The sequence below is a fragment of the Apis florea genome, unplaced genomic scaffold (genome assembly GCF_048593485.1).
Source record: "Apis florea isolate Af1SG1 unplaced genomic scaffold, ASM4859348v1 contig_1615_pilon, whole genome shotgun sequence".
Lineage (NCBI taxonomy): Eukaryota > Metazoa > Arthropoda > Insecta > Hymenoptera > Apidae > Apis > Apis florea.
In genome coordinates, this window is record NW_028256416.1 from 1,509,240 (window position 1) to 1,524,083 (window position 14,844).

The following is a 14,844-nucleotide window of genomic DNA, read 5'->3' on the forward strand; positions in this document are numbered from 1 at the left end:
ATTTTTACAGATAAATATAATGACGATATCCACAACGAATATCCACAATTTCGTCGGCCATACATTCTGGAAAACGTGTTTTCTTTTCCATCAACGTGTTTAATAATTTCCTTTAAATCCTCGTTGCATATTTTTTGTTTCAGGACATCGTGAATAACGTCACCTGAATCGTCTCGATGGTCGGAAAAAAAGGTTAACTTATTGCTGTTACGTTCGAACAAAAAAAAAAAAAAAAAAAAAAGAAAAAAAATGAAACAACGAAAAAAAAAAAATAATAATTTGTGTTTATCCTCTCTTTCAAAAATACGTGTACGTGTTTCAAACGCACGCACGCCTCATATATATACCATACATAAACTCACTGAACGCAACAAAATCTCTTGTACATTATATATACATATATATATATGTATACATATATATATATATATACGAATCGAAATCATTTAAGATGGCCGAAACATCCTGTTTTTTTTTTTGATTTTTTTTTTTTTTTTGGTTTTTTTTTTTGATTATCTTATTGTGAAGGGTTGGAAATTGGCATCTTTTCATCGATAAGAAAAACGAGGGTCGAAGAGGATGGAGAGACGATACGTGTCATGGTAATCATTGGTCCATAAAATTAACCAACCATACTCTAAGCTTTTCAAGTTACTACTACTACAACTACTAGCAATATTTCTCGGTCTCTCGATCTCTCTTCGCAACCTCTTTACAAACAACTCACGCCTATTCACGTAAACACGGCAAAAAATTTTAAACCACTGGGCGCACTTATTTCTCGGGGCTATTGGCTGATACGTTATGTGTTGGGTTGGTTACGGGTTTAATCTCACTGATCTCTCTTGCCGCCATTATAACTTATTATATTCGTGCATCGAAAACGGGAAGACTAAAATAAAAAGAAAAAGAAAAAAGGAAAAAAAAAAAAAAGAAAAAGATTTCGCACCACCGTTCGTTCCACGTTTATATTTTATACATATGCATCCCATCTTTTCCCCTCCATCACCGTCAATTTTTCTTTTTTTTTTTTTTAAATTCGCGGATCTTTTTTTTTCTCTCCCTCTTTTTTTTCGTTTCTCCCTCCCCCCCCCCCAAAAAAAGAAATTTCTTTTCATTCATTGGAAGAATAACCTCTTACCACGATCTCGCGTCTCGCTTGGCGTCGGGACCTGTTGCAGGAATGGTTGCATTGCTGTCGTTGTTACGGTCGGATTGTAAGCAGCAGCAGTCACAGCCACAACAGCAGCAGCAGCAACAACAGCAGCAGCAACACGCCAGCAAGAAGACTCGGCCTTCGTCATCGAGCACGTCGACCACCACAACGACGAGAGGCGGTATCGTTCTAGCGAGCAGACGCGTGAGCAACACTTGGGACAGTAACAGCTACGACAGTGGAAACGATAATGGCGGTGGCGCACGCGCGTCCACGCGCGAGGTCGTATTTCCCGACTCGTTCGAGGTGTTGCCCCAACCTTGCGATCTGAGCGTTGTTTACATGGGCGTGCCGCACGAGCAGCAACGAAAGTTCAGGTGTCAATTTTGCGGGAAAGGTTATAGGTGGAAGAGCACGATGCGCCGCCATGAGATGGTCGAGTGCGGCGGGAAACCGCCTGCCTTTCAGTGCCCCATGTGCCCGTACAAGGCGAGGCAACGCGGCAATTTGACCGTGCATTACAAACGGCATCATCAAAAGATCGAGTACGACGAGGCCGCCTAATTTTCTTGGCGCACGGATAATTAATTTTTGCGCTTGGCCGATGCTCCTCCTTGGAAAAATTATTTCGCAACGCAGATATCTAAAGATAATCGATAATCTTTATGCTTGCGTGTGGTTTTTAATCGTAACAGTCGTATGACGGGTCATACGTGATACGACTGTCAGATTTCGCCCTTCTTTACCGATAGATTTTATTGCGCTATGTAAAATTGGGGATTATCATCGGAGGAGATGCTTAAGCGACGTTTTTGAGTAATGCAGGGTGATTCGAAATCAATCTTTAAGAACATTCTCGATGATAAGCCTACGTTTGTAGTTTTCATTGGCCTTCAGGTATAAAGAAAAGGAGTTATCGAAAATAATTTTGCCTAAATATCGCGATGTTAATAATCCTGTTTCTAACAGAAGAAAGTTAAATTGAATGATCTCTGGTCCGCTAGAAATTGGTACGATATTTGTAACAGTTCGCGAACGTTAACATCTACATGCAAATATGAAATTGTCAATTATTTAAACTTTAGATGCTACTTTTTGAGTTCACTGACGAGAGAATCATCTTATATATATATATTTTTTTTTGTGTGTAAACGATTCCGTCTATTATTCCCTTTCATCTGACTTATCGTGTCTAATTTTTTTTTTTTTTTTTCCGTTTCTTTTTCTTTTTCTTTTTCTCAGATGCTGTACATAGCGTACGTGAAAGGAATCGTTTGATCTTTTTTTTTTTCTCGAGTTTGTTACCTCAATACCGCGAATTTAACACGTATCTCGACAATCTCTGTACATAATAATCTCAATTTATTTACCAATTTATTTAAACTTTCTTTAACATCTATTCAACGATCGTTTTCATACGACTTTAGTTAATCGATAACTAATTATGCTTATACGCACGGAGGTTGATTATTTAATATTCGGGTTTTTTTCTTTTTTTTTTTTTTTTTTGTTTTTCATTTAATTCCTCCGCGACGATCGACGACCGCAATCGGCGCAAAACTGAAACACGTTTCGCAGGGGCGAAATCGAACAAATTCGTTCGAGAAACGTGCGGCCACGAACGAATACTACTTTCGAGCCTCAGGATATTTTATCCGAAAGGAAAGAATTGCTAATTTTAATAAAGTGAAATCGATCAAACGTTAGGATAGTCGATATAAAAAAAAAAAAAAAAGAAATTGACGATCGTGTTACCACTTTTGGAATTTTTCTTATTCATAGGATATTTTATATATATATATATACATATACAATATATATATATATATAGATATTTTCTAGTACTTTTATACATATCTTAGATATTTCTCTTCTTAGATGATAAGATTTTAAAAGAAAAACGTTACAAAAGGTAAACATTGAACGGTAAAAATGGAACTGACAGTAACGGTTATGAAATTATAAATCATTCCGAGCGTAATTAGGGATAAGCGATACGATAGTGCCTTCTTTCGACAAAACAAAAGGAAAAAAAAAGAAATGAACATATATATATATATATATATTTGCACGTATATAATAATATACACTTACGCACGCACTTATATATTTGTAATAATTAAGTAAAGTCGCGTGACGATCGTGTATTTGCAACGATCACTTGTTATGCAGAAAAATCGGTTACCTGAGAACACTTAGATTTACTGATAGATGATAATAACAAGATTATCGTTATATCTTTCAGCTTTGCCTATCGCGTTACAACGTTAAGACAAATAAATTTTCGTTTAAATTAAATGCCTCGAGAAAATAAATAAACGTTTATAAACGGAGGAGAAAAAAAAAAAAGATAGAAAGATCTATCTTTTGCTTTCTAAAGCAAGGTGGAAGATATATCGTAAAAAAAAAAAAAAAAAAAAAAAGAAAAAGAAAAAAAAAAGAAAAAAAAAACGAAACAATGAATCCCAGAGTTATAAAACGCCGTTCTATCGTACATATATATATATATTTTTCTGAACTATATCCCAGAACGAATCTCTGTGAATCGCGTGATCAACGTGTTCACGTCATATAACAGCGAAATACTTAATAATAATTAACGATGTTGTAATCGTTAATTATCGTTTTGCTATTACACACTATGCGACAATCGATACGACGTTTATAATTTTTAGGGATCATCGTATTTTTTTTCGTTTTTTTTTCTTTTTATATATATATATATATATATATAGACGAATTTACCAATGGCGAAGAAACATTTTTTCTGCTCTTCTGCGTCTTAATCACATATAGAGGAAGGATCGTACGAGTCTTTGCTCAAGCAAAAGGGCCGATCTCTCTGCGCGAGTACTTGATGTAAATTATTATTATTATTATTATTACTATTACTATTATTATTATTATTATTATTATTATTATTATTATTATTATTATTCTCGAATTTGATTCGAAGGATGAAATGGGTTTAATATCGTCGAATGATTTTTCGAACGGACGCACTTGTCGATCGATGATAAACGCGACTTATCAACTTCTTGAACATTCCTCAGTCTTTCCGAGATCGACTCGTTTGTCGTTTACAATTATACAATTATATATTATTATTATTATTATTATTATTATTATTATTATTATACATTCGTATTCCTAGCCTTGTTAAGTAGCGACGTTTTTTTTTTTTTTTTTTTTCTCTCCCCTCCCCCCATCTTTACGACGAACTTTTTCGACATACATGCGCACAGGGATGAAAGGATGAGAGAGAGAGAGAAAGAGAGAGAGAGAGAGAGAGAGAGAGAGAAAGAGAGCGAGTGAGAGAGAGAAATATATATACATACACACATACATATATATATATATATATATATATATGCAAAGAATGAGAAGAGAAAACAAGGGCCCGTTTCGAAGAGATCGTTCCTCTCTGAGTGAACGTGGCCCAGTATTTTTGATATCAGTATTTATGGATGCTCGCATCGACCTGCCTACGAACTAACCTAGGATATACTCGTTGATTGTACCCAATCTCACCCACTGTTTTTTTTTTTTTTTTCTTTTCTTTTCTTTTCTTTTCTTTGTACCTTTGTTGTACGTTTGTCGAGGGAGTGGAGGGGGAGGGGGGCGCCTAACGAGGGTGAAATTTCTCCTCCTCCTCCTCCTCCTCCTCCTTCTTCTTCCTCTCCTCTTTCAGCCGATGGAAACTTGTCGAGAAAAACAGAGCCGGATAAAAGAATACTCTCGAGACGTTGTAACGTTGCAACTTGGCTCTCCTTTTTTTAAAGTTTGGAGGCTTGTTTTCGAAGGGACGGTGTCCAATCACCCGATCATGAAGCGACGATTTTCCACCTTCTTCTTTTTCTTCTTTTTAATCGGCGCTCGAGAGAGAGAGAGAGAGAGAGAGGAAGGAGGAGGAAAGGAAAGAAAGAAAGAAAGAAAGAAAAAATTGTAAAAAAAAAAAAAACGGATTTATAGAACGGATTTTTTTATACCTTCCTCGCGAACTCTTGTGTCAATATCTTGTTTCAACTTCCAAATCACCGAGTTTGCAGATGTGCCGTGTCAATGTCAATGTGAGGAAAAAGAAAAAAAATAATGCAAATCGCCCATCTCGAATACTCGTTCCGATAATCCTCGAACAAAGAACTCTCTTATCGAGAAAGAAAGAAAGAAAGAAAGAAAGAAAGAAAGAAAGAAAGAAAAGAAAGAAAGATTTAGCAGTCGGGCTACGAATACCCATTACGATTAATTATCAACAATTAATGTTATTATTAACATTATTATTATTATTATTATTAATATTATTATTATTATTATTATTATTATTATTATTATTAATATTATTAATAAAAAAAAACAATTTTTGTTGCGGGTTATTTTCTAAAGATTGTACTATTTTTTTTTTTTTTTTACTTATTTCTCCCCTCATCATCACACACCCTCACTCACGTTTTTCTCTCTTCTCGTGAGCGAAATTCGTGTGGCGAGACTTTCATTCAGTCGGCTGTTGTCTCCGTTGGTTCTTCACGAAAAGTAACGAAAAATGAGGAGAAAAAAAAAAAAAAAGAAAGAGAGAACGAAACGAGAGAGAGAGCGAGAGAGAGAGAGAGAATGAGAGAGAGAGAGAAAAGAAAGAAAAGATCACGATCCGAGCCGAGACGAATCGCACCACCGATTGATCTCGACTGGTGTCGAGGCAAATCATCCGATTTGTTCGCACGATGGACAATTAAATTTTGGGGCTAACCAAGAATTTCTGTTTTCAGCGTATTGGTACCGGCTACCCATCAGTTTCGAGACCTATCCCTGCGACACGTGCGGAAGGCAGTACAGGAGGGTGATCTCGTTGCAACGGCACAAGAGGCTCGAGTGCGGGAAGGAGGCCCAATTCGAGTGTGTCCTGTGCCACGCTAAGTTCAAGCACAAGCACAGTTTGTTGAGGCATTATAACGTGCACGTGGCCGACGTGAAGAAAACGACGAAGCTGGAGCGCGAGGAGAGGTCGGCTTGACAGCCAGAGCCGTTGGGGACTTCGATGCGTGGAAACAGATGCCACGGCCGTTGACACACAGGTTCTCCGCCGCCGAAACTTCATCCCGAATTTTCCACCTTCTTCTCTACTCCGAATTCTTCTGTTTCGCTTCGACTCGAAACGATACGATCTCTTTTCTCCTTTTTTCCCCCCCTTCTTTTTCTTTTTTTTTTTCTTTTCGACCGATTCGACAATTCTTCGTTTGTTGCACGCGTTATTTTTTATTTACGCGTGAAAGGGATCGTTAAGGAGTCGGTTAAAAAAAAAAAAAAAAAAAAAAAAAGAAAAGAAAAGAAAAGAAAAAAGATCGCGTCGTTTGGACGGGCTGCCGTCGAGGGGAGAGACAGTGTTGATTTTGAAGGGGAAGGCGAAATTTAGAATTTTTCGTGTATCGGTTTTCGTTGTGAGCGACGAGCCGATTCGAAGAATTTGCGATTTCTTCGAGATTTTGTTCTTGGAGAAAAGATCGAATACAAATGAAAGCTTTGTCGCTTGTGAGTATTTTCTTTCAATGGTTTCGAGTAGCACGCTTTTCGAAAAGTAAGTTTTTTTTTCAAATTTTCGAAACGATGTTTGAAATTGCGACGTCATTGTTTTTTTTTTTTTTTTTTTTTTTTTAAATGAAATTTACAAAATTTTTTGATTTGTTATCGCGGTAAACGAGCGATCGTAATTCTTTTTTTTTTTTTTTTTTTTTTTTTTTGGTGTTGGTTTCTCGAGAAACGAATATCGATCTCGATTTTTCCGATTTTTCGACTTTTTTGACTTTTCTACTATTGTCGAATGATTTTTATTTGTTTTACGTTGTAACGTTAACGACAATGATGATGACACGAGGATAACAAAAGAAATATATATATGTATATATATATACATATACACACACAAAAATTTGTAACGAGAACGAAGACAACACAGAACACAAGCGACGATGTTACGTGTGTACATTTGAAATGAAGTTGAAAAAAGTTCAATAGTATTCGTTTGTATTATTATATTATTATACCACAATATATTTCATATATTGTTTATTTCCTTTCTCGCGTACATACAATTTTGCAATTCGAGACAATTCGATCGGAATAATTTTTTTCTCCGTTTCAATTAATTGATTTGCGATTTCTTTGTTACGATGAATAAAATTTACATTTTCCAACGTACCACTTGTTTATTACACACACACACACACACACACACACGTGTATTATCACTTTGTTTTCAATGTGATCACTGATTTCGTTTTTCTTCAAACGTTCTTGTCCCAAAGAATCGATTTTCCGATTTCCACGAGAATCGAGAGTGTTCTTTTATACACACGAGAGAGAGAAAAGAAAAGAAAAGAAAAGAAAAAAATGGAATCAGAACGCCAACGATAAACTCGAACACTCTCTACATCGTTCGTTTCCGTTTCAGGTTATTGGCTGCTGTTCTAACTAGATAGGAACGAGGCGATCCTACGAATGAAATGGTACACGATCCAAGGACAATCCAAGGGAATCGTGCTCGAACGAAATCGACGATAAATCATTGAGTGCATTGTTCAAATGCATCTTAATATTCGCGTGAAACGATAAAATTCCACGTCTTCTATACACGATAACCAAATTATTTTGTAATAAGTAGAGGCTAGGAAGAGGGGGAGGGGGAAAAAAGGGAAGAAATTAATAAATAAACGAAAACGAAAAAATCGATTCATTCATTCAGAAAGCTATTCGATGGAGCAATATACCTTCGTTATATTTAATAACATAAGCCTGTAAATTAATTAATTCTCTCTTTCTTGCAACCTTCACTTCCAAAATAAACTCCACTTGGAAAATAAATGGAATCACGCTTATTCCCTCTTAATGCAATAATTGTTTCTTTTTTTCAAAATCAAACGATTTTATGATCCCTATACCGTTCCTAGGAGAATGATCCAACATTTTCAGATGTTGGATCTCTTGATCTGTTCAAGTTAACGCGTTGGCGCCAATCGAGCAGTCGTCGAACAGTAGTACATCCGTATTTGATTTTTCAGGTGGTCCAGTTCGATGGGAACTCGCTATGGTCCAAGTGACGCCGTACCAGTGTCCGAAATGCTTCAAATATTTTAAATCCTCGAAATCGTGCTGCAATCACCGAAGCACGTGCGGCACGGACAAGAAATTTCGTTGCGCGTTGTGCGCCTATCGGTCACACCAAAAGGGGAACGTGCTCCGCCATCTCGTCACGCAGCATCGAGAGGCTAGCCAGAGGAGACGGGTCAACTACGTCCTCAGGGTCAACGATCGTGGAAAAATCTCTTTCCCGTCCAACACGAATGAATTTAGTAGTTGAAAGAATAGTCGAAAAAAGAATGTCGCCTCCGAGATATTATTATCGCGCTCGTCGATCGTTCTTTCCTCCCTCCGAAAAAAAAAAAAAGAAAAATGTAAAATGTAATACTTTCGATGAAAAAGTGTGCGGTGTATTTGTACGTTTCATTATACTCGAAATCGTCTATCATCTTCGATTCGATCAACGACGGATAATTTAACACGACGAATAATTTTTACTCCTCCTTGAGAAATAAAAAAAGAAAAAAGAAAAAAGAAAAAAAGGGGAAAAAAAAAAAAAAAGATCGACAGAGAGAAATCTTCGAACTTCGACAGAACAAGCGCAAACTCAAACTTAAAAACTTTTGTTCGTCCGCTTGTTTGCCAAAACCATTGGTTTAATTATATCCGTGTCCATCATCGAATATCGATGTAATCGGTCTAAGTTCTTCCTCCCCACATCTATCTTCCTTCATCACCATCATCGTGTTGTACACTGACCGCGAACGAAATCGATCGTTTTATCGTATCAACACCAACTTTACCGACCTTTATTGACAATGAATCAACCGATCAGATCCGGCCGATCGATGAACGATGGGCGTTGCCTTGAGAGCGAGAGAGCGAGAGAGAGAGAGAGAGAGAGAGAAAGCGCGCGTACATGCGCGTACACAGCAAGCGTGTGTGTGTGTGTGTGTGCGTACTTTACACAAAGTGTTTCTTCCTTTCTTTCTTTTTTTTTTTTTTTTTTTTTTTTTTTAACGGAGCGGTGTCGCGGCGTAAAATCGGGGGCAGGCCTAAAGTTGCTTTTTCTTTTTACCAATTACAGATGGGACGAGGGAGAGGAAAGCGTACGAGGAGAGCACCGATCTCCCTGTTCAAGCGTGGAAGATCCAGGAGCAGGGGTTGCTACCGTTCGCCGAGCTCAAGATACCGAAGGCGTGCAACTACGTCGGCAAGAAGCCGCCCGGGCAGTTCGGGTGCAGCAGATGCGGAAGATCTTACATGAGGAAGGACTCGTTGCAGAGACACGTCCACTGGGAGTGCGGGAAGGAGCCGCAGTTTCAATGCCCATTCTGCCCCCAGCGGTGCAAGCGGAAAGCGCATTGGCTACGACACATCCGCCGCCAACACTTGGACAAAATCGGGGACATGGAGGCTTACCTGCTCGCTTACACGCCGAAGCTCGAGATAGATTAAAAGGAAAAAAAAAAGAAAGAACGAGAAAGAAAGAAAGAAAGAAAGAAAGAAAGAAAGAAAGAAAGAATCGCTTTCTATTACGCTCGATATTACATATTTACATTTACGCGCGAAATTCTTACGTTGATCATCGAGATCATCGAGTTCTGCGAATCGAACTTTGCGATTGTTTCCTTCCCCCCCCCCCCTCCCCCTCCCTTTCTGCCATCTTTTTTTTCTTTTTGGAAATTTTAACGAATTCGTTGCGTGGAACTGGTAATATTCGAGTTGTTCATTCCTACCCCCCTCCCTTTTTTTTTTACTTTTATTATTATTATTATTATTATCATTATTATTATTATTATTATTATTATTATTATTAATATTATTATTATTATTATTATTATTATTATTATTGTATAAAAGTGTTAAGAAACGATAAGAAGAAAGGGCAGCTTCGACAGGGGTTCATCGTCGAGTAAACACCTATCGAGTGATCCGAGTCGTTTAGAGATTATTTTTCTCTTTTTTTTTTTTTTTTGCAGAACTGATTTACGATGATAGAAATATCGAATGCGTTTTATTTATATGTATTTATGATATATATATATATATATACATACGTTTCCTGCCTTTTTCTTTTTTTTAAATTATTTTTTTATTATCATTATATTAATTGGAGAAAATTCGTATCGAAATTGAAATTCCGATTTTAATCAGACCGCAGGAAACAATATGGATGACAACTTTGCAATGGAATGAAGCAAAGGTGTGTGTTTTTTTTTTTTTTTTTTCGAAAGATGCGAAATCGTAATCGTGAATCTTGTATTTCGAAGTTCAATGACACGACTGATAATTTATTTACAAATATGTAACATAGAATTTTTATTAGTTAGTTTCTTGTGCCTTTTTTTTTTTCTTCTTTTTTCTTTTTATACGTTTTGCGATCTTCTACTCTCCTTCCACAGACACACACACCCTCCCTCCCCCCTTTTGCGAAATTTTTCGAACAATTATTATACATTTTTCTAAAGCGAAAATAGACTCCGTCGATCGTAAGTAGTCCAGTTGTATACTCCATCCAGTGCCTTAACGAGATAGATATAAATATAAATTCGTCACCGAGACAATAAAAGTTTGCGAGTTTTCTAATAAAAAAAAAAAAAAAAAAAAAAAAAGAAGAGGAGGAGGAGGAAGAAGAAGAAGAAGAAGAAGAAGAAAAAGAAAAAGAGAAGAAGAAGAGGAAGAACAAGAAGATGAGAAAGAAGAAGAAAAAAGAAAACGAAAAAAGAACAATGATGAGCGGAAACAAAAAGTAAACTTACACACACACACACACACAAATACACACATATAAGAAGGAATTAGCCTTAAAAAAAAAAAAAAAAAAAAAAAACATAAAACTTGATTTAAATCCTAAAACGAAGTAGTAGAAGTAAGACTATTTTCTATGTTAAGCGTGTTAGGAGGATAAATGACTAGGTTCGTATGCGAACTTTCCACTTGAAGACTGATCCGTATTTAAGGAAACAAGAAAAAAAAAAAACGCGACAAATCCACGATTCGAATTCAGTGTTGCATTATGATTTTGCGACTATAGTATTAACGTTCTAACTAAGCGAGTCCAAATCGTATTTCGTACGTTTGATTAAATAAATGTGTCGTAAAGACGAAAAGTATCAGAACGTCACCCAAACATACACATATATATATCTATCTAATACCTTGCCATTACACGCGTTGATTTTTACAATTCTTTTTCTTTTTTTTTTTTTATATATATATATATATATACATATATACACATATATATGTATATAATATATTTGTTCCATTCACGATCGAGTACCGCCGCAAAATTGATCCTTCCGTAAATTTAGCAAGTTAATCCGTAATTCGTAAACTATATTTCAGCTTGACGAAATATCAACGATTTCAAGCGTGTTCACGATACACACCTGATCTTTCATAATTTTTTTTTTTTTTTTTTTTTTTTTTTTTTTACCAGCGAAAAAAGTACTTCTCACCGATGTTTGCCAGACTCTGTACTTTCCTTTTTCGCATTGTGCCCATATATATATATCTCTTCTCGCTCTCTCGTTTTCTTCTATCTATTTCTCTTTAAACGCTCTCTCTTTCCTTCTTTCCAATTCTCTCTCTCTTTTTTTCTCTCTCTTTTTCTCTACTCTCTTTGTCTCTTACTCTCTCCGTTTCCTTCCATCTCTGATTTATTATTTTTTTTTTTCCTATGATGATCAGAAATTACATTGTACATTGTTGTAGAAAGTAAAAAAAAAAAAAAAAAAAAAAAACGATCGCATCGATGTACTCGTGTCTCATCCAATTGTGGGGGAAAATAGAGTCGGAAATCGGGACGGATGACGAGGAGAGTGAAAACAGAAAGAAGGGAAAAAAAGAGAGAAAGAGAAAGAGAAATGAGAATTTCTCCACTGTATTTGATCCCCACGATTCGGACGAGAATATCACCGACCATCGTTGCGATCCTCACCTTTTTTCTTCGTTTTCGGACGCGTTTCCACCGCAATTGCATCTCTCTCTCTCTCTCTCTATTGAATTTTTTTTTTTTTGACCTCTCTCTTCTCTCCTTCTCTCGTCGATATATTAGGGGAGTAGCATGTGCACTAACTCTTCTCTCGAAAAACTTGTACATAGAAACACGTCTTTTTTATCGCTTGTGCGTCGAAAGGAACAGACAATCCCGCCATCGCCGTGTGGAAGAGAGAGAGAGAAAAAAAAAGAAAAGTGTCACACACGATTGTGTTATATTTTTTTCTCTCTCTTCCTCTTTCCTTTTTTTTTTTATTTTTCTTTTTTCCTTTTCTCGAAAATAAATCGAAGGAATAGGAATAATACATATAATATATATATATATATAGTTCTGTTTCTTTCGTCACGCACAAATACCGCTCCTTCTTCGTATGCGAAATTCATAGCTAGCTGCTTGGGGCTCGAACGTAGGGATACGAGACAAACGTGCATTATTATTCTCTCCTCCCTTGACAATATATAATATAATCCAATACGATCCATTTCGATCGCGTGGAGTGGTGGCCGAGCTCGAGAACGAATCGTGTACCGATCGAGGCAGCCGAAATAATATACTGTATTACCGATCGGGCCGAACGATTCCTTCACGAACCTTCGTCGAACAAAGCGCGATCGCTTTTCAGGAAACCGGCGAAAATGATCTTTCGCGTCGAACAGCTGGTAATTTTCTCTTTTTTTTTTTTTTTTTCAAATTTTGGCCAGGTAGAGGGAAAGAGAGAAAGGAAAAATAAAAAAGGAAAAAAAAAAGAGATCAGAGAAATAGAAAAAGAAGAGAAAGCGAATGGAAGATACGATGATCTTTTCTTTCATCCAATGTATATATATGTGTATATATATATACACACACACACACATATATATATATATCTCGCTGTTCGCCAGCTGAAGACCGCTTTCGCACGCGCTTAGGCTCAGTACAGCCTGAGATCACAGTTCGAAACGATCGCCGTTTCTCGATCGGCTTTGTGTCGATGGCCAGCGTATTTAAGCTTAAATACCCGCAAGAGTCGCGAGCATCGCGATGTTTTATATATATATATATCGAGAAAACGATAGCGGAGAGGCCGATCGACGCTCGGTCGATCCATCTCCGTTGAGAACGGAGGACGAACACGCACGAGCGAGCGAATGAAAATCGAACGATCGCATCCCAGGATTATATATATATATATACACACAAAGAGAGAGAAAAAAAAAAAATAAAGAAAAAAAAAAAAAAAAGACCGTCCAACTATCGATTCACGGTCCCAAGTGAACAGCGTTAAACTAATAAAGTCGTGAATCATGTGTTCCAGCCGAAGACCTAAGCATCACCGGGCTAAAGTGGGCGGCTGCCTGGCAAAGATGGAGCGTTCCTTCGATCATGTGGCGGTCGGGCGGCGGATTGGGCAAAGGGCTCGGTTCCAGCTCCTCGAATCCCGAGGGTTTCAATTGTCCGGCGTGCGGAAGGGTGTACAAGCTGAAGAGTAGCCTGAGAAATCATCAGAAGTGGGAGTGCGGGAAGGAGCCCCAATTCCAATGCCCTCACTGTGTGTACAGGGCGAAGCAGAAGATGCACATCGCGCGGCATATGGAACGGATGCACAAAGAGAAGATATACAAGCAGGAGCTCGTTTAACGAGGAGGCTTGGTGAACGCGGAGAGTGACCGTCGACGTCGTCGCCCGGGCGCGAAAGAGGGGCCGGCCGAATCGATACGATCCACCCACGTTTGCATTTTTCTCAAATAATCGACCATGCGCGTTTATTTCCCGTCTTCTTTCGCGCTTGGTTGACGTTCCAACAACGATCGTAGAGGCAGGGAAGGGGGAGGGGGGGGGAGAGAGAGAGAGAGAGAGACAGAGAGAGATAGAACACCTATATACACACTCACGTACACGTAGAGACACGAACACACAATGGGAGAATGCGAGGTGAAGAGTGGTAGAATACGGTAGAAAAATGCGGCAAACGAGGAGAAGACGCGTGTAGAAACGATCGAGGAACGACGAAGAATGGACGACGAGAAAGAAAAGAGAAGAGATGGAACGAGGCTAAATTCGGCAAGGATCCGGAACGAACGAACGAACGATCGAGAGCGGTGAGACCGAAAGACGACGCGGCTGGTTGAGTTATCGCGACAACGCCGCGATATCCTCCGACATTATATATTATCACTCGGTTATTTACTGCCGATCCTCCTTATCTCGATTTTCGATTCTATTTTTTTTAACGTTTTCTAAGGTTTATTATTATTAATTATTATTAATTAATTAATTGATTAATCGATCGATTAATGTTATTATAATTTTTATTTTTATTTTTTTTTTCGCGTACGAGATGCACCGCGAATAAACGAGAGACCGCGTCAATCTCCCGCTCGGGGCGCTGCCTTCGCAAGGCAACCACGTCCACTCGAATCCGCCATGTTCGTGAGAACGTTCCTCCTCGATCGAGGAGGCGATTGTACGCAACGCTCTTTTCGCATTTACGGCGTTCGCATTCGTTCGAATACAACGCCGGAAAGGGAATCGAGATTTCGTACGATCGACCGTCGATCGACGCAATAATTCATCGTATAGTGTATAGACCGAGTCGTTGGAGACACTGTATCCCGATGAATCGACCGACTTTTAT

General features: G+C 37.9%; 1 protein-coding gene and 1 long non-coding RNA gene across 2 annotated transcripts; both read left to right on the top strand.

Annotated features, from left to right (window-relative positions):
- The first annotated feature begins 1,183 nt into the window (after window positions 1-1,183).
- On the top strand, window positions 1,184-2,953 carry LOC100866400 (uncharacterized). The gene has a single exon (XM_003698049.4). It carries the CDS (start codon window positions 1,184-1,186, stop codon window positions 1,718-1,720), a length of 537 nt encoding a protein of 178 aa, XP_003698097.1. The 3' UTR covers window positions 1,721-2,953.
- A 2,970-nt stretch (window positions 2,954-5,923) lies between these two features.
- On the top strand, window positions 5,924-8,907 carry LOC147658817 (uncharacterized). Its single transcript, XR_015291796.1, has 2 exons — window positions 5,924-6,225; window positions 7,599-8,907. It is a non-coding gene; the product is annotated as an uncharacterized LOC147658817 (long non-coding RNA).
- Window positions 8,908-14,844: the final 5,937 nt, after the last annotated feature.

Bases quoted from the DNA above. Each gene is read 5' to 3' on its own strand.
- LOC100866400 (XM_003698049.4), top strand. From the start codon at position 1,184: ATGGTTGCATTGCTGTCGTTGTTACGGTCGGATTGTAAGCAGCAGCAG.